General features: G+C 47.0%; 1 protein-coding gene across 2 annotated transcripts; it reads left to right on the top strand.

Moving 5' to 3' along the window:
- The first annotated feature begins 458 nt into the window (after positions 1-458).
- Positions 459-16,494, top strand: LOC106747830. 2 transcript variants are annotated; one of them, XM_014625759.1, is made up of 11 exons: positions 459-1,104; positions 1,963-2,060; positions 2,546-2,692; positions 2,827-2,946; positions 3,198-3,348; positions 3,703-3,832; positions 4,143-4,296; positions 4,788-4,976; positions 5,068-5,187; positions 6,977-11,094; positions 13,372-16,494. In XM_014625759.1, the coding sequence occupies exons 1-11, from the start codon at positions 777-779 to the stop codon at positions 13,379-13,381; spliced, it is 5,565 nt and encodes a 1,854-aa protein (XP_014481245.1). In that variant the 5' UTR covers positions 459-776; the 3' UTR covers positions 13,382-16,494. The 2 variants fall into 2 exon arrangements, with proteins under 2 accessions (XP_014481245.1, XP_014481246.1); XM_014625760.1 differs by lacking the exons at positions 459-1,104; positions 1,963-2,060; positions 2,546-2,692; positions 3,198-3,348 and having other exon boundaries at positions 2,868-2,946.
- The last annotated feature ends 1,337 nt before the right edge of the window (positions 16,495-17,831 follow it).

Raw genomic sequence — 17,831 nt, 5'->3', positions numbered from 1 at the left:
AATCGACCAATCACAGTCCATTATTCTTCGACCGCTAGGGGAATTATCAACCAAGAGATAATTGGTCAATTTTCTTACGAATTTACAGTTAGTCCGGATCTACGATAGGTGTGGTAAATTTTAAGCCGTAAGAAATTGACCAATCACAATTGATTATTCTTCCACAATTCGACTGTGATTGGTAAATTCCTTAAAACCTACAGAATACGGACACTGGGCTGCGTTCAGAAATCCTACTCAACGAGCTTGAGATCGACCAATCATCTTAAAGAAATTTTCGCTCCTTTTGTCCTGATTGGTCAATTAAATATCACTGTCGAGGATAGTTTCAGAACGCAGCCCTGGTGATTTTCGCGGAGCAGCAGCGCAATTCCGCTCGCGTTAGCCGCCCCTCTAGGTGCTCTCGCGGCGGCCGCGACTTGCGCGACTTCACTTCGATGGCAACAAAGATGGTGGGCCCAGTGCGTGCATCGGGTGTGTGTCTCCGCTGAGGCGCGTTGACGTCCGCGACGAACGTCGTACGGCCCGGACGGCGGGCAGCAGCAACAACAGCAGCAGCGGCAGCGAGCAGTGAGTGAGCGAACGAGTGAGTGTGCGAGCGTGATCACGCGTGTTGTGTGTCGCGCGTTGCGTGCGTGCGTGCGTGTGAACGAGCGACAGCGAGCGAGTGTACGTCCGTCTGTCCGCGAATAAGTTCGTTCCTGCTCGCCCGCCTGTGCGTGAGCGCGGGGGCCGCGTTTCCGAGTGCGACGAAATATGTCCGAGGCTCCGGAAGCATGAGCGAGGGAGCAGACTCGGTTGCGCAAACCTGCGGGGATTCGCTCACGACCTTGGCAATCGAGGGCGAGCGGGATGGAACGACGAGCGCGACGGCGTCGCAGCCACCGACCACAACGATGTACACCGGTAGGAGGCCGCGCTGCGGCACCAGTGGTCCACCACCGTCGCCCTACATGTGGATCGACGGCCGGCAGCTGCGGAGCGCCTTGGTCTGGGCCAAGAAACCGTCCGAAGCTGGTGACCCGCCCCGACGAGTCAGCTTCCCCCTGAGCGACAATCACCTGGTAACGGGCTACTTGGAGCCTGCCAATCCCTGGCGACACGGTGAGTACCGTATAGCTGTGCTGTCTGTACTGAATATCATCGTGCCAGTGCACTTTGAGAGATAAGCTTTGAAGTACTCGGGACTGAATAGCTCTGGCTAGGCTCTATTTGAAGGTCTCTGCGAAGGAAGGAGAGTCTCTGAATCCGGGGATCTATTGTGACAGCTTGATGATTTGGCACAGAATCCTTGGAGACGACTGGCTCTCAGTATTCTTATGACATTATCAGAGCATTAACGATGCTTGTTTCCGAAAATTTCAAGAAGATCTCATTAATATTATAAACACTTCATTTTCATGGAAAATCACAGATCAATATGATTCTATGTAGAAGCTGCAATTTTTCTTTTAATTCACGGACAGAAGTGGAAATTTAATGTGATGTAACTTAATGAAAATTTAGGACTGACATTTTTATATGCGTGGAATGGTATTACCTATCGAATACATCTTTCCAGTCTTATTTTCTCAGTATTATATTCTATAATATAGCGTCATGTCTTATCTGTTTCTCAATGCAGTTATATTTCGCTGTCACTATGCTATTAGGTTTTTTATAGACAGTCCCAAGTGAGGGATTTCGCAATGCGAACCATGTACTAATTATAAGTTTGACGTGATGTTAAAGTATCTCTATCTATCTAGTACAACATATAACGAAGCCGTAGCGATTATTCCTCTTCCCCGACTTGATAATCGTACGAAGTCTGATAAAATCGTAGAATCACGGATCGTTCTTCAATTTTCGGCCACGTGCGTCCCCCGTCTCTTGTGGGAAGACGTTTGTAGAAAAAGAAAAAAAAAATCGGTGCTCGCGACCCGGTCTGCGTGTATTAAGAAGTGAAATCATTGTCCCCAGCTGAGAATGTGAGTCGTGAGGATTTAATATTCGCATACAAGGAGTCCTGCGCACGTCACAGCACCGAACCCCTACAGAGCGTTTTAGCTCAGCTCGAGGTAAATATGTCTCCGTTTCTTCGTTACTCCTACACTTCTACGTATAATTCTTAATAGCTATTCTTTCCGACATAAAACACAAGCGATGTTAATGAATTCAGGTGTGAGCATGTTGCAACAAAGTAATGATTTCACACAAGGACCAAATTTGTATGTATACGGAAGTATCGAGCTTGTTCACTTAAACGAAAAGCAGCTGTTATGGAAACGTGAAGTTTCGTTTTCCCTTTTTTTTTTTTACTCTTGTCACGGCATTTTGGACACCGCTACCAGTTCTAGCAATTCTAGCGTTCTAGCGAGATTCTCTTGTCAGAGATTGTACATTGGGCCTTAATAGTGCATGGACATAGCTCCGCTGCTTTCAAGATTACGGCATTTCACAAGTTTTCCTCAAACTTCGACTCCAATCCGCGGCCAATCTCACGGGGAGGGGAGGGGGAGAAAGTCTCGCTTTGTCTCTGTACGCCTCTGTTCTTGTTACATAGAATCTGGATATATCTCACGATCGTTGTGAGGAGCTGAACTTGGAAGGGGAAACCTTGGATCAGGGTCATTGCGAGCCATTGGAAGAAATACTGAAGAGAGTACAATTTAACAGAATTAATTTAGAAGGGACATCTTTAACCGACGAGGTGGGTTCCATCGAAAATTATCTTGCCGGATATCTTCCTCCTCGCGAATTGTTATTATTAAGTGTATGATTTAACACAACAGCGTGCGCAACTAATCGCGTACTAATGGACGGTTATTATTATTATTATTACAGAGCTCCATAATATTATTTGATATGCTGGAATATTATGAGTCCACGAAACACTTAAATATCTCGTCTAATCCGAACATCGGGCCACGCGGCTGGCAAGCGTGCTCGCATATGATTAAGAAGGTACCCTGTGCACTCAGTCTTAAACGAGAGAAAACCCACCGTTAAACCGCCTCACATGCCACATATCGATATTAGCTTTTTTTTCTTCTCTCTTTTTTTTTATTTTTATCTTCGCTTGCACACACAATCTATTTAAATACCGTCTAGTATGTCTAGCACATAGGAGATAGAGAGAGATATTATCATCACACATTGTTACGTCTGAAGCAAATCGCCGAGAGAGTGTAATTAACGCAGTCTCATTTGTTTAGACTCAGTGTTTAGAGCAGCTCGAAGCGAGGGATGTAACGCTTAACGAACAGTACATGAACATTTTGAACCGTGCATTGCGATTAGTCTGCCATCTGCATGTCCTTAAATTGGAAAATTGTGGACTGTCGGGCAGAGCAATCGTCATACTTGGTATTTATTATATAACAATACTCTTCTGTGCACTTAGAATAGTCGTAATGTCATCGATAATTCTCACTTGTGTCGTGTTCTAGTGATTTATTAATTGTAACAATATTTGCTGGGCATTTAGAATATTCGTGTGAATAAAATAATTGTGTACGTTGAAGCGCGTCGATGTTATGGAAAGTAAAAACATAAAAGCATTTTTTTCTTTTTCTTTATATATATATTATATATTATAAATATATATATATATATTTATTTATTTATTTATTTATATATAAAGGTTTATACGGATTATGATTAATAATCCGTATAAATCCCTCTCTCGGAACAATCTGTATATCCTCGTTTTTGTAACAGTTACAGCTCTAAAAATGAATAGCGGTATACGGGAACTATATTTAGCCGATAACGGGCTCGACCTGTACGACGCTATACAGCTCGGATCTCTCTTAAGAATGAACAATCACCTGCAACTGCTCGATATCAGGTATGCATTATTCGACAATTACAAATGAATGTGATTGGAGAAGCGTTTTCCTTCTCTCGTATTTTCCGACTTGTCCCGATCCGTGGATTCCCGCGCGTGAAGTTTCGAGTTTTCTTCGGAATTTGATAGAAATCACGATAGAGCAGTTTAGATGCACAACAACTCGGGCTGATTTTTCCGGCGCGTTCAGGTTTTGTACAGGTTGCGTTAAGTGTTTGCGTTTGTTTCACACCTGCGTGAAGCATGCGCTTATTTAAGCGAGCGAACTGTGTTAGCGCAGATTTTCTTCTTGGAAATGTTCTTTCCTTAGTAATAATAACGTCCAGGACGACGGTGTACGGGATATATTGGAGGGCCTGATTAATCAAGTGAACGAGGACAAAACCGGCAAGGGACTTAGTATCCTGATACTCTGGAATAATCGTCTAACTAAGAAATCGTCACCTTACTTTTCAAGAATTATAGTATGTATATTATACAGGTATCTTGCAGAAATCCATATCCGTGCTTTCCCCTCGAATCCGCGATGTCACGTTGTCATCGTTCTCACGATTCGTATAAATTTATTACATATCGTCCCGCGCGTGCGACGGTAGTCTGTCTTACCAATGGACCTTATCTTAACGATGTTATACATTTTTGCAGTTGTTTCGTTATATCATTTTCTCCCTCTTACGTACTTTTGCTTGTATACACATTGCACCATTATTAATAGATAAATTAACACGGTTGGAGAGTAACAGATGGGGGCAATTAAAATTGACGCACACGCACATACACACACACGCACGCACGCACACACACACAAACATTGTGGGAATCTCGAGCTATCTTAAGTCTGCAACGATTAAGAGAGAGAGAGAGAGAGAGAGAGTACAAGTAAAGAAATAAAAGATGTGCTATTTGTAGCGTAACGCGTTTGCTGCTCTATCACGTCCGCGATAATTGTGTTCAGGCATTGTCGAAAACATTGGAGACCCTGAATATTGGTCAGAACATGCTGACGGACGAGGTATTGAGCATCGTGAACGATTCGCTGAAGAATAACCGTGTTCTCTTGCAATTGGGCATGCAATCAACGGAGCTCACGTGCGACGGGATAGTCACGCTCGCCGAGATAATGGAAACGAATCAGGTCCTGCAGGTGAGGCAGCTCTCTCGCTCGTATCTCCGCTCGTATATACGACTCGCTACGGTTCCTATCTATGCTCTACACATGCCTTTCGCTCTCGCAGAGGATAGATTTACGGGACAACAGCATACAGATGCGCGGGATGCACGCTTTAGTCAACGTGATGAAGAGCAACAAGAGCATCACGCAGATCGATCTGGACGACAAACCGCGGATAAGAATAGTGAGTGCCGTCGCTTGTCGCGCGCGCGACGAGAGCTTCGCCCGCTCGTAAAACCCGCTTTCGACCTGGGGAAGTATTCACGGTCCGTTATTATTGTTACCTTCAAGATCATCTAAAGTTCATCTCGAGATGCCACGTGGCCGATGAAACGGATCTGTGACAGCGTCTGAAGATGAATCTGAAGATGAACCGAACGAAACAGTATCGAGGCCTAGGGTGTTTACGCGCAGATAATGTAAACTATAACACGTCATCTGTGTAGACAATAAGTAATCTACGAGCTGTCACGGAACGGCTCGTCTTCTTTTTGGATCCACGATATTTGCAAGCTTTCAGTCTTCTTTTCTGATCGATGAAATGTAATGTAATTCTTGACAAAAGGCGTTTCCTGCGCTGCCGAAAGTCGCATTAACGCTCGATCAACTTGACTGGAAAGCTGAATTTCGCAAAAGTGCTTAAGCCGGCGGAAAATGAATTTTTACAAGTTAAGCAATGTCATTGTTAGAGTTTCGTGTTACTGTTTACGAAGTCACAATTTTTCCAACTCAAAAGGGTGGACCCAATATATGGCGACTGAAATTATAATTTTGTTTTTCATCAGAATAAAACTGGACATCCGTAAATTCCATACATATAACGTATTTTTGAGTTGTTATAGTTGCGAATTAATAATCAAAAGTGCTACTTTAAAAATGGTGCCTCTCCAATATGGAACTCATAAACGTTATTTTGTTTAATTATAGTAAAACTCTGTAAATTTAAAAAAGTTACTTTCGTACATTAGTTGGTGATTATTTATGTAGATATTATTAATGTTACGTTACAATCTAGTGGTCAGAGCAAAAGGCTAAAGGCTTACTATATCTGTTGTGAATCCAGACTTACATTTCGTAAGTCTCATTTTTATATTTTTATTTTTATATTTTGTTTCTGTTGCGAATATTCACAGGTAAACCTGAATAATAACATTTGTGTATTAACAGCATGAATACACCTTTCATATATCATTATATAGATATTTTAAATATGCTTACAGTGAATTATGTTTAACTTGATCTAATATAACCTAATATAACCTAATAAAAATTTATAAAATTTGTTCAAACATAACGGCACAATTGTGGTATCTTACGATGCCACGAGAAATCAATAATGGATTTGGCGAGCTTGATTTCACGCTGAAGAAAAAGGGAGAGAGGAAAGTACTGTGGACGTTGTACCTGTGGTAATCGCGAACATAAAGGAACACTGCCTTTTTCCGTTTGAAAGTCCACAGGTGAATTTAAACGATAACATTTCTGTGTCACCTGCATGTATACGTATCAGCCTTTCAATATTTATCATATTAAATATCTTCTCACACAATTAACATAAAAATCGGATACGTGGACTGTTTTATAGTTGAAATTATTTATATTCCTATTATTTATATTACATTTAGCTTACTTTATAGCTTAAATTAATTTAGATTGATAACTTATCCTTTCCCTTTGCATCGTGCTGTGCAATTTATAATACTTCATATAGTTTGCATTGTCTACATGAAGGGAAGTCCGTTTAAACATCATGCGAACAATTACGCCGATATGAACGTAAATTATCCATGTATAATCTCGAGATGTCTACGGCGCGACCCTGAGTCGAGGTTGTCAGACAGCTCCGGTAACGCCTGAGTCTGAAAGATGAACTCGGAACGGATCCGAGACGTAAGATCGGACTTTGAATACCCTCCCGGTTAGAAGTCCGCTCGGCGAGATCGCGGCGACTAATCGACTCCTTTCTGCCCAAGGACGGCGCCTTGCATCAGTACATCGAGCTGGTGTCGGAGATACGCGGCTACTGCGGCCAGAACGGGGAGCGCCGGCTGCTGGAGGAATCCGCCGAGGACACCGAGAGCCCGCAGCACCCGAGCCGGCTGTTGAACGCGAGCTCCCGTAAGATCTCGCTTACCTGTCAGACACTGCCATGCCCATCGCGACCGGCGGCGGCGTCGTTGGTCGAGGAGACGGCGGCGCGCAGCATGCTGGAGCCGAAGCGCACCAGCGGTGGCCGCCTGCGTTCCCCGGCTCCCAGTCCCATCCCTTCCCCGGTGGCGAGTCCGATCCCCAGTCCGTCCCGCAACCGCTTCGTCGTCTGCCGGGTACCGGAGGCGTCGCTGCGCTCCACCGACTCCTCGGCCTCCTCCTCGCCGGTCACCCCACCGTCGCTCGGCTCCTCTCCCACCGGTCTCTTCGTCGGCGGCAGCCCCGGGCCGTCGCGGTTCCGCGTCTCGGTGGTCGAGCCGGTGAGCGCGCCCAGGTCGGTCGTCACCTCGCCCAGCGGCAACGTCACCATCGGCTTTAACTTCAGGGTGTCGGCCGACTCCGGCGACGCCGGTCGCGGGACCAGGACCGACGTGGCGGCAGTCTCGGCGGCGAAGGAGACTACCTCGTCCTGTGAGAGCGTTGCGAAGCGCGAAGGCCCGCGTCTCGACGTTGCGCGGTCGCGTGGACGCGACGACGAGGAGGAGAAGGAGGAGGGGGAAGCGCGGAGCGAAGGCGTCGGAGATCCCCGCCACGGCGAGACCACCGCGGGTCGGGGCCGCTACGTTGGAACGGATCTCAAGAGCGTCACGACGGCCTGCGCGGACCGCCGTCGTATCGTGTATACGAGTACAAAGGAGCTACAGGTACCTGCATATCCGAGCGAAGGCACCTCTTCGCCGAGGATTAGCGTAGTGGAGGAGGAGGACGGGGGTGGAGCGTCGACCGGCTCGCTCGAGGCGAGGCCGGCGGGAGTCCCGATCCGCACCGCCGACTCGCAACCGCAGGAACGGGCGAGCACGTCGTCGGTGCAGAGGCACAAGTCCAGCCTGGAGAAGCTGCTGTCGCTGTTCCAGTACCCCGGCAGCCTCTTCTCGGACTCGTCGAGCGCCGCCGCCGCGGACAGCAGCAGCGGCAGGACAACAGCAGCCTCCCTGCAGGAGAACGTGAGCGGCGTGATGGCATTGGGCGACAAATTGCAGCAGTACCTGAAAGAAGGCCGAGCCAAAGTTAGCACGGACGGCTCGTCGTGGTCGTCCGCGGAGCAACACGGGTCCCCCTTGAGGAGCAGGTCGATTAGGTTAAACGTGACGCAGCTGCAGAGCCTGACAGGTATATTTGCGTCGTTCAAGCTCGACCCGCACGCGACCCTCGTCGAGCAGAGCGCGAGGCTCTTCGGCCAGCCGAAGAGCCAGCCGGCGAATGTCGACGAGAGGGCGCCGGAGGCCGTGCCGAACGAACAGCAGCGGGAGAGTTTCGTCGGCGGCCAAGAGAAAAGTCAGCTTGCCCGAGAGACCGGTGAGATTCTCGAGGGTACTCCCTTCGATCGCGATGACGATGAGAATCCAGCCGTGAGGAGGAGGGCGAAGGATTCGATGGAGGATCGGGAGAAGAATCGTCGGGAAGACGAGCGGGACTTGTTCGGTCGCCACGACCGCGTAGGGGATCGGGTTGCGCGAAACGACGACGACGGCAGTAATTCGATGGCCGATCATCGGGCGAAGAATCAAATTACGAGGGACGCCGGGAGCAATTTATTCGGTCAGAATCGGATTACGAGGGAGGAGGGTCTCTTTCTCGGCCGGGGGAAGAGTCAGGTTGCGGGGAACGACATGCAGAAGCCAGTCGATGATCGGGTTGCGAGGGTCGGCCGGGGGAACACGACGTCGGTGGATCGGGAGAGGAACGAAGTCTCGAATAACGGGGATAATTTATTCGGTCTGGTGAGGGATCAGATTTCGCGGAACGACCGGCAGGATCCGGAGGGGGCGGGGAAAAACCGGCTCGCCGGCAACGTGGAAGAGGAGGACCTCGATGCACAGGGGAAGAATCCGCTCGTCGATGGTAGCGAGGAGGTGACCGTGGAAGACGACGACGGGGCCCCGGAAGATCGGGGGAGAAGCGGGGATTCCACGAGGGACGAATTCCGGGAGGACTACTCGCGCGGCGTGTGTGAATCACGATGGACCGACCGGGGTGATCGACCGTTACCTGAAAGTGTGCAATCAAAGGACGATTTTGCCGATAAAGATTTAGTATTAGAAAGCGGGTGCGTCGCGACGGCAAACGCGATGCAATCGTCGTCGTCGTCATCGTCGTTATCATCATTATCGTCGTCGTCGTCGTCGAGCAAATTCACCGCGTGCGTAGCTGTAAAGTTAACGGACATACCTGAATACTCTGTTTTAGAATTAAGTCGGGCCGACAGCGGGGAGTGCGATGACGCGAGGCGTCCCTTACGTAGCGACGACGACGACGACGACGAGGGCGGTGATTCAGAGTGCGTGGAGCGTGACGACGCCGAGGAACGCCCAACGCAGGTCGCGAACCCTCGGCGTCGGGGACGCGACGTGGTCACCGGAGCTAACGACGCGAAGTGCTCGGAACGTGACGACGACGACGAAGCGGCTGGGGGCGCGCGCGCCGCGACGGAGCCGAGGACATGTGATACAACCACGACGGACAGTATTAATCAGACTAGTGATAGTAGTTTTCCGATTTGTAACATAGCGCGCGATAGGGAAGTCGTAGATAGCTTAAGTACCGCGCCGACGGCGAGCGTCGCGCCGGACGACGTCGGCGGGACGACGTTTGCACCGGGAGGCGACCAAGGGACGTCGGGGCCGAGGGACGCCGACGGTTTTGACTCAAACGACCAAGTTACCAGTGGCACGCGCCGCGTCGCTGACCAGGATCACCGGTGCGACTTCACGGGGGCGAGAGGAGAGGGGGAGCAACGAGAGCCACAGCGGCAGGATCACGCGGAAGTCCCCGACGACGACGCTTGCCGCGACTCCGCTCATTGCAGAAGTACAAGTGTAAATATTAATAAGCTAGAATCTTCGACGAAGAATACAAGTCCTGTCGCGGTGAGCGAGGACGGTGAGGCGCCACCTCCGTCGGAGAGGCTCCGCCATCAGTCGTCCGTGCCAAATAACGTCGACGTACATCGAAGTATCCTTAAGGACGCGGCGGGGGGCCCACCGGAAGCCGACAGGCGACGCAGCGATCCGACCATCCTCATCGTACCACCGTACGAGGAGGCGTCCTGCGCCAACCTGGACAAGTCGTCCGACGTGGACGAGCTGATCTTCTGCATGACCGACATCTCCACGGACGGCACATCCGTGGAGGACGAGCTGTCGCCGGGCGTGACGTCTAGATGCTCGCTGAACGCCAAGGTGGCCAACTCGAGCTACTTCGAGCTGCCGATCACCACGGCCACCTCGACGACGACGAGCACGCTGCTGATCGGGCATCCGGAGGGTCTGCACAGGAACAGTCAGGACTCGGGCATCGACGAGACCGCGATGACGATCGACGACTCAGTCGCAGCGGACGCCCATCCGCTGCCGCCGGCGCGCAGCAGCCTCCAGGAGAGCGTGGACTCCGGGATCGAGTCGGAGTGCTCGTCGATCTGCATCAGGGTGGACTGCGCCGCCGTCGAGCGGACGTTGGAGGTGAACTCCTCCAAGAGACCGGCGCGCAACGACAACAACGGCGCTCGTGAGGACGGCGGGGTGGCCGACGACGAGGACGACGACGGTGAAGGTGGCGGCGCCGCCGGCGAGGAGGAGGATGACGATGACAACGACGACGACGATGACGACGACGACGACGACGATGATGACGGGGACGTCGACTTTGGGGAGTTCGCGTCGGGTTTCCTCGCGAAGGAGGCGCGGCTAGTAGATAACGATAGCGTGAGCGGCATCGCGTGCTCGTACCTCAACAGCATCAAGTGCGCGGTCGTCAGCGCGGCTCGGCCGGGCGCCGGGATGGCGAACAGCGGCGCGCTGGGAGTCGTCGTCGCCGACGAAGGCGTCGTCCGTCCTTCGGCAGCGCCGGTGATCGCACACTCGCCCGCAGCCGTGCACGGCACCAGGTGAGTACACTAGGTGCGACTGGGTGCTTCTTCTTCTTCTTCTTCCTTCTCTTCTTCTTCGGCTTGGGAATTTCCCACAAACGATCCTAGAATGCGTCCATGCTGCTCGTCCTGGCGCCGGTCGTCTTGAGCGCAAAGTCCTCTGTGTGTCCTCCCGAGACGAGCCCGGCCATCCAGGATTGCTCGATTGCCACGTGAACAAGCTTCATAAAGTCACCATTGGCCACTGTGTTGGTGTGTGTGTGTGTGTGTGTGTGTGTGTGTGTGTGTGTGTGTGTGTGTGTATCTGACGAGAACATCGTGCAATCTAGGAGTTAACGTGACACGTGCGGCTGACGAGAGGAATGTTTCTTTCGTTGTCGCTCGTGCCCCCCTCTGTTGTTTCGCTTTTCGCTAGAGTTCAACTTGCACGCGCAATCGGCTTTGCTATTGTCGTTGTCACTGTCGAACGCTGGGAACGTGCGGTTTTGCAGGAGAAAACGTGGACGCCTCGAAGAGCTTGTGTTTTGCTTATTGTGCGAAAAATCGAACGGTGACGATGATAAGGTGCAATCGCCAGCGTAGGAAGTGCGGTGGTAATTATTATCTCGCCAGGTTCCACAACGAGACGCTCGAATCGCGCTCCCAACGTCTGCGAAGGCTCACGTTTTGTCGTCGTGGAGTATTCCTACGAAGTCTTCGACGCAACGTTTTACTTTGCCCTGCCGGTTCTTTCTTTGCAAGCTTCTTCCTCGCTGAATCGAGCCTCAACCTCTCCTCTTCTCGACAAGCACAGTAACGTCTATGCCTTGTTAATACATTAAAGCGCCAGGTGTTCTGTCTTCACGCTTTAACGTGTAACTCAATTCACCTCGGGCGAAATAACATTTCCTTGTTTTTTCCCCCCATGCTCACTAACATTCTCCGTAACAAAGCACTCGGGTACGTTTCAACATTTTAAGGGAAATTGGCGGTGGTTGGAATTTCAACGTCAGCACTACCATCCAATCATTTTAAGTCACTTTTTGCCACTTTTTCTTGACAAGTCGATACAAAAATTCGCTGTCGTCCAAAATGATTAATTATAATGACTTTTTTCCTGAGCTGCTGTTAAATTTGTAAAATATTAGCGCTATATATATTTGCCGCCTCTCTTAATAAAACTGCTCCGAAAGCGTACTTACTTTTAATCGTTCATGTCTTTGATCTTTCCCTGTTATAAACTTTCAAACTGTATTATGAAAAGAACTCACTATATGTTATCTGAAGGTAAACCTAGGAAGATAAGAGTGTTACTATTTTGCTTAAGTAATTTTGCTTGGTTATTCTCAGAATTTGACAAAATTAGTCACTCTTTCGATGTCTGAGAGGTCAATTTTGCGCTTCTTTTTTTTTGCCAAGAAGCATCACGTAGATATTTTTTTTGTGCACACCAACATTGGCGTGTCGGCTTTCATTTGCCCACTTATCCTTAATTGTGTGATTGCTTATTTTTTTTATTTTTAATCAAAAGAAAACGATAGGTATGTAGTCAGACTCTGGTGTTAGATTTAACCAAATTTAGAGATAAGAGTATTTACATATAAAAAACACCAGCGTCTGACTCTTACTTATCTATCGTTCTCTTTTGATTGTATATTTTAAAAGCCGTTATATATTATGCTTATTTTAAATTCAATTGAATTATAACTGCACCAGGGTTGGCAAAATTCTAGGTTTTTCTGATACAGTCCATACCAGTGATAAGAACCGATATTTTTCGAAAAAAATCCAGCAAAAAGTGGTCTTTTTTATTTATATAAGGGCATTAAAATAAATAAGTCCTTTTCATCGATATTCTAATTTATAAGCAGCCTGCGATGCCTTATTCAACACAATGTTTAAAATCTAGACATAAGACGTTTTAAAAATATCCTGAAGACGTCTTCAGGACATTTTTATCATTTATTTATTAAAATAAAAATGTCACTTTGCATAAAGTTATAGATAAATATATTTCAATATTATTACCTATTAGTCTTTTTATAGTTTTTGCCAATTTATTCCATCGGATAAAATTCGAGACAGAAGCCGGCGTATACCATGGTTTCTTCCACCTACTGGAATTTTCCGGTCAACCCTGAACTGCAGTCTCTCTCTCTTTCTCTCTCTCTCTCTCTCTCTCTCTCTCTCTCTCTCTCTCTCTCTGAAAGCTTTGTACAACTTTGTCCGTGGGAAATGCCAAGCGCAAACACTTTCATTCGAGCGTGCACGAATATTGGTTTATGGAACAAGGACGATACGTTTCGTTTTTTGCAGCCCGAAATAATGCAGCACAGCGAGGGGAGGAGAATAGGGGCAACAAAGGGAACGAGATCGACAACGCGGTCGAGTATGACGACGAGGATGACGAAATCGATGAGTTCGAAGAAGTCATGAAGCAACTCGAGCCAAAGTATCGGCGCTATGCCAACTGGCGAATCTGAATGCTGTTTGAAACTGTCTATCGTTATTTTCGGTGATCGTCGGTGCAAAATGGGTGCGTGCTCGGCTGCAAGGACCAACGATTTCATAAACACACTTAACATTCTTCATCCCTCTGCAGGCCTCTGAATTCGTGGATACCAAGTGAATCTTTGGTATTCCAAATTCTTCGACTGCTGCTGATCCCGAAATCTATAGTACGCGTAACATGAACTATAGATTTTCAGCAGTGAATATCGGAACGCAGCTACATAATTTTCCTTTGAACGGGGGGGAGTGAACATTTCCATTTGGGCTTAAATAACATTTGGCTCTCGAATTAAAAAATTTCTATTTTTCATGAATTCATGCTAGTGGAAAGAATGCATGACTCCCTGGAAATTGATCATGGACCTTCTCCTCCAGCGTGAATTCACGAGAAGTGTAATTTTTTAAATTTGAAAACATTGGAATTTTCACGTTTCCGTCCTAAGGAAAAATTATATGATCGATATTACCAGGTTTTTCGCATCATGAATCTCTGACTTTATGTGTCTCAGTGCTGCCATTCAGTCATTTAAATCACTTTTTTCCTGAGCTGCCGTTAAATTTGTAAAATATAGGCGTCCTGTATATATTTGTGCCTTCTCGTCTGCCGCCGATTGTTTCCGAAAGCGTACTCATATTGTATCGTTCATGTCTTTAATCTCTATTATGAACGTTCGAATCGTACTAAGAACTCGCCACATATTAAATTATCCAAAGATAAACTCGGAAAAGTAAGAATCAATATTACTTTTTTGCTCAAACGGTCTTAGTTACTCTCAGAATTTGACAAAAAATGTCACTTTTGGCGTCACTATTTTGTTATTTGAAAAATTACTTTTGTCACCTGTTCTGCTGAGAAGCAATCACTGTTTCTTTTTTTTTTTTGTACCGATGAGTGAACGGCAGCCCCGTGCATCCGAAAGAGATCTCACGTCCGAAGAGTCAGGATCCAAGTATCCCTCGGCATCACGAATCCTGGACTCTGATAGATAAATCGCACGCACGTTGCTGAAAATTTTTATCGGTACCATCGTAACAATACCTTTGATATCGTCTACGTGGCTACCTTAATTCCCGTTTGTCTTCGTCGTGCGGATCTTTTTCGTTTCGTGGACTCTTGGATCCGCAGAATCCCAGTTTCTCGCGGATCCACGTTCCATGGGTCCTTGGAGCCGCCGCCGCACACCGTTGTTAGGAAAATAGCAGCGCAAATCGTTGACGAGCCCGCGCCAGCCGAAATTATACATCGTGCGACAGCGAGCGTTGTAAACTTAATTTTTAACTGTAATAGGTGTCAATAGTGTCTTACGTATTAGCTAGTTAGTTTGTCGGCCATTTTTTATTTCGCGACGAGGGAGGGGGGACGAATGCGGGTCGGGAAGCAGGGAAGAAGGGTTATATCGAGAGTGTACAGTAGACGATCGATTCTAGTCTCGAAGACAGTCGATCTGTCGGAAAATTGTAAAAAAAAAACTTAATCGCGCATCATTCGTGTCTCTCTCGCCGCGCGACGGTGCGCTCTGCTGTGCACGCGGCGGTGGATCGATGTCGCGCGCGACGCCAGTGCTTCTTAAACTTACAGATCACGGGAGACCAAAGGGTAGAATCGTTTCTTTCTCGCATCCGTGAGAAGGTGTTCTCTGATGAAAAGAAAAGAAGGGAAAAGAGAGAACGACGGGCGACAAAAGTTACGAAGCGTGTCCGGGTGTGTTTCGTTGCTGATTACTACAGGGATATCTTTCGCGATCGGACTTAGCTTGTGGAAGGCTGAGCTGAGTAGGAAAAGCGGTGATGATCGTCCGAGTGCTGACGTGTATCTGATAGGTAGTTAAATAGAGATATCAAAAAATAGGTAATTTTCTCACTAAGGGACTATCCGTGCCGTGAATCAAAGAATCCGCAACTGAGAGGGCATCTGGGCTTGACACCACAGCCTGCGTATGTAAGAGATAGGTAGCAGTAAAGTTTTACAATTAACGCGTGAAAAACGGAAGGGTTTGCGCCGGGTTAAAAATCAAAACGGGGAAAATCGACGGAGCCGACGACGGAGTTCCGGTCGCGCTTACTTACCATACCCGCCCCACGTCGATTTCGCTCTGCATTTGACCGGATCGGCTCTGGACGGACTTATCCGTTTTCTCTGATTTTTACGGTTGACTTTTTACGGTTATCTCTCCGGTCGGCTGAACAGTAGGGTAGACGTTGTAACTGGCGGATGAATATTCGTCGCAATTATCTTAACTAACTAACCGTAGAGGTTTCTTTCTTTTAGTTTGCGTATCTCTCCAGATCTTCGTGGAAGAGAGGTTTAAGGAAACACTGACCTAAAGAACGTGGCGATTACCTTAAAACGAAACACTCTAACGAATTAATACTTAAATCGTACATCACTGTTTAACTGCAACTGGAAAAGAAAAACCTTCCCGAATGCCTTGCGTATACAGTATGTTATAGAAAATGTGAGAATCAGTAATAGGTTACTTTCGGAGGAACTTGAAAAGTTTCTTTTTTATTTTATATATATATTTATATGTGAAGAGAAAATTTAATCGTGCTGGCACTTGATATTGAGGATTAAAGTATGCAACTAGTCAAAGTTTTAAAGGCATAAATAATTACGAAAACGTTACTTGTTAATTAGAGTATATTGTAAATAAATTGTGTTTTAACGAAATTTTAATTGGACGGATGTAATTGTCGAGAAGATTATAATTGAATGTTGAAAAAAAATTAAAAGTTGCTTGGAAAGGGAGAAGAAGCGAGATTTAAGAGATTTTGTTGAACAATGTATGTCGAGCTTCTAAATTTAATTGGAAGAAAACGTTCCTATCACTGGTTATCATATTCTTCGAGATGTTCTGTATATTTACGTATACCTGTGGATATGCGCGCGTGTATGTGCGTGCGTGCGTGCGTGCGTGCGTGTGTGTGTGTGTGTGTGTGTGTGTGTGTGTGTGTGTGTGTGTGTGTGTGTGTGTGTGTGTGTGTGTGTGTGTGTGTGTGTGTGTGTGTGTGTGTGTGTGTGTGTGTGTGTGTGTGTGTGTGTGTGTGTGTGTGTGTGTGTGTGTGTGTGTGTGTGTGTGTGTGTGTGTGTGTGTGTGTGTGTGTGTGTGTGTGTGTGTGTGTGTGTGTGTGTGTGTGTGTGTGTGTGTGTGTGTGTGTGTGTGTGTGTGTGTGTGTGTGTGTGTGTGTGTGTGTGTGTGTGTGTGTGTGTGTGTGTGTGTGTGTGTGTGTGTGTGTGTGTGTGTGTGTGTGTGTGTGTGTGTGTGTGTGTGTGTGTGTGTGTGTGTGTGTGTGTGTGTGTGTGTGTGTGTGTGTGTGTGTGTGTGTGTGTGTGTGTGTGTGTGTGTGTGTGTGTGTGTGTGTGTGTGTGTGTGTGTGTGTGTGTGTGTGTGTGTGTGTGTGTGTGTGTGTGTGTGTGTGTGTGTGTGTGTGTGTGTGTGTGTGTGTGTGTGTGTGTGTGTGTGTGTGTGTGTGTGTGTGTGTGTGTGTGTGTGTGTGTGTGTGTGTGTGTGTGTGTGTGTGTGTGTGTGTGTACGTGCGTGCGTGCGTGCGTATGTGAAACGTGTGTATTAAAAATATGGAGAGAACGCGATCGAGAAATACTCGCGATCACCAAGTGATCGTGTCTCACATCACAGACAGTAAGTTTCGAAGACGACTCGAATCTGTGCTCCGTGAAAGAAATTAAATGCATCATATAAGAGACATAATAATAACACGATAACATAATATATAATGCAATGAAACTTAATTTTTAGCTCCGATTCTTTAGTGGACGAAGGCGAAATTCTTATTATTTGACGTATACGTACACATATTTTTAATACGCCAGGCAGATCTTTTGTTTTTATAGATATTTTTATGTAAGCGTAATATTTTGTACCTCTTAGGATTAAGTTTTTATTAGAGAGAGAATTAATTTTTATCGCATTTTTCTCTTCTTTTTTATTTATTGATATGCACAATTTTCGAATATTGCGGCAGTTTCTATCGAACAACAGTGTCCTGTGAAATAAATTTATATATATATGTCGTTGTTAAGAAACAGATTCGAGCCCCGACGAAGTTATTGTCCGAGTTATCGCGTTTAGGTAGCTCGCAATTTCATGAAAATCGACAACACAATGTCGAGATCTATTATTATATACCTTAAATTATATCTCTCGTTTGTCGTTATTTACTTACAAATCTCGTTAAAAAATGTAAATATATATAGATACATAGATACATATAAATATATATATTTGCCACGTTGCTGGTGGCTG

Source organism: Dinoponera quadriceps, unplaced genomic scaffold, assembly GCF_001313825.1.
Source record: "Dinoponera quadriceps isolate SergipeBrazil2010 unplaced genomic scaffold, ASM131382v1 scaffold2358, whole genome shotgun sequence".
Classification (NCBI taxonomy): Eukaryota; Metazoa; Arthropoda; class Insecta; order Hymenoptera; family Formicidae; genus Dinoponera; species Dinoponera quadriceps.
The sequence above is the reverse complement of the archived record's forward strand: the minus strand, read 5'-3'. Positions and strand labels throughout refer to the sequence as shown.

Coding starts and splice junctions, on each gene's coding strand:
- LOC106747830 (XM_014625759.1), top strand. CDS start 777: ATGAGCGAGGGAGCAGACTCGGTTGCGCAAACCTGCGGGGATTCGCTC. Junction 4,977..5,067: donor AAACGAATCAGGTCCTGCAG/GTGAGGCAGCTC, acceptor TCGCTCTCGCAG/AGGATAGATTTACGGGACAA. Junction 5,188..6,976: donor ACAAACCGCGGATAAGAATA/GTGAGTGCCGTC, acceptor TTTCTGCCCAAG/GACGGCGCCTTGCATCAGTA.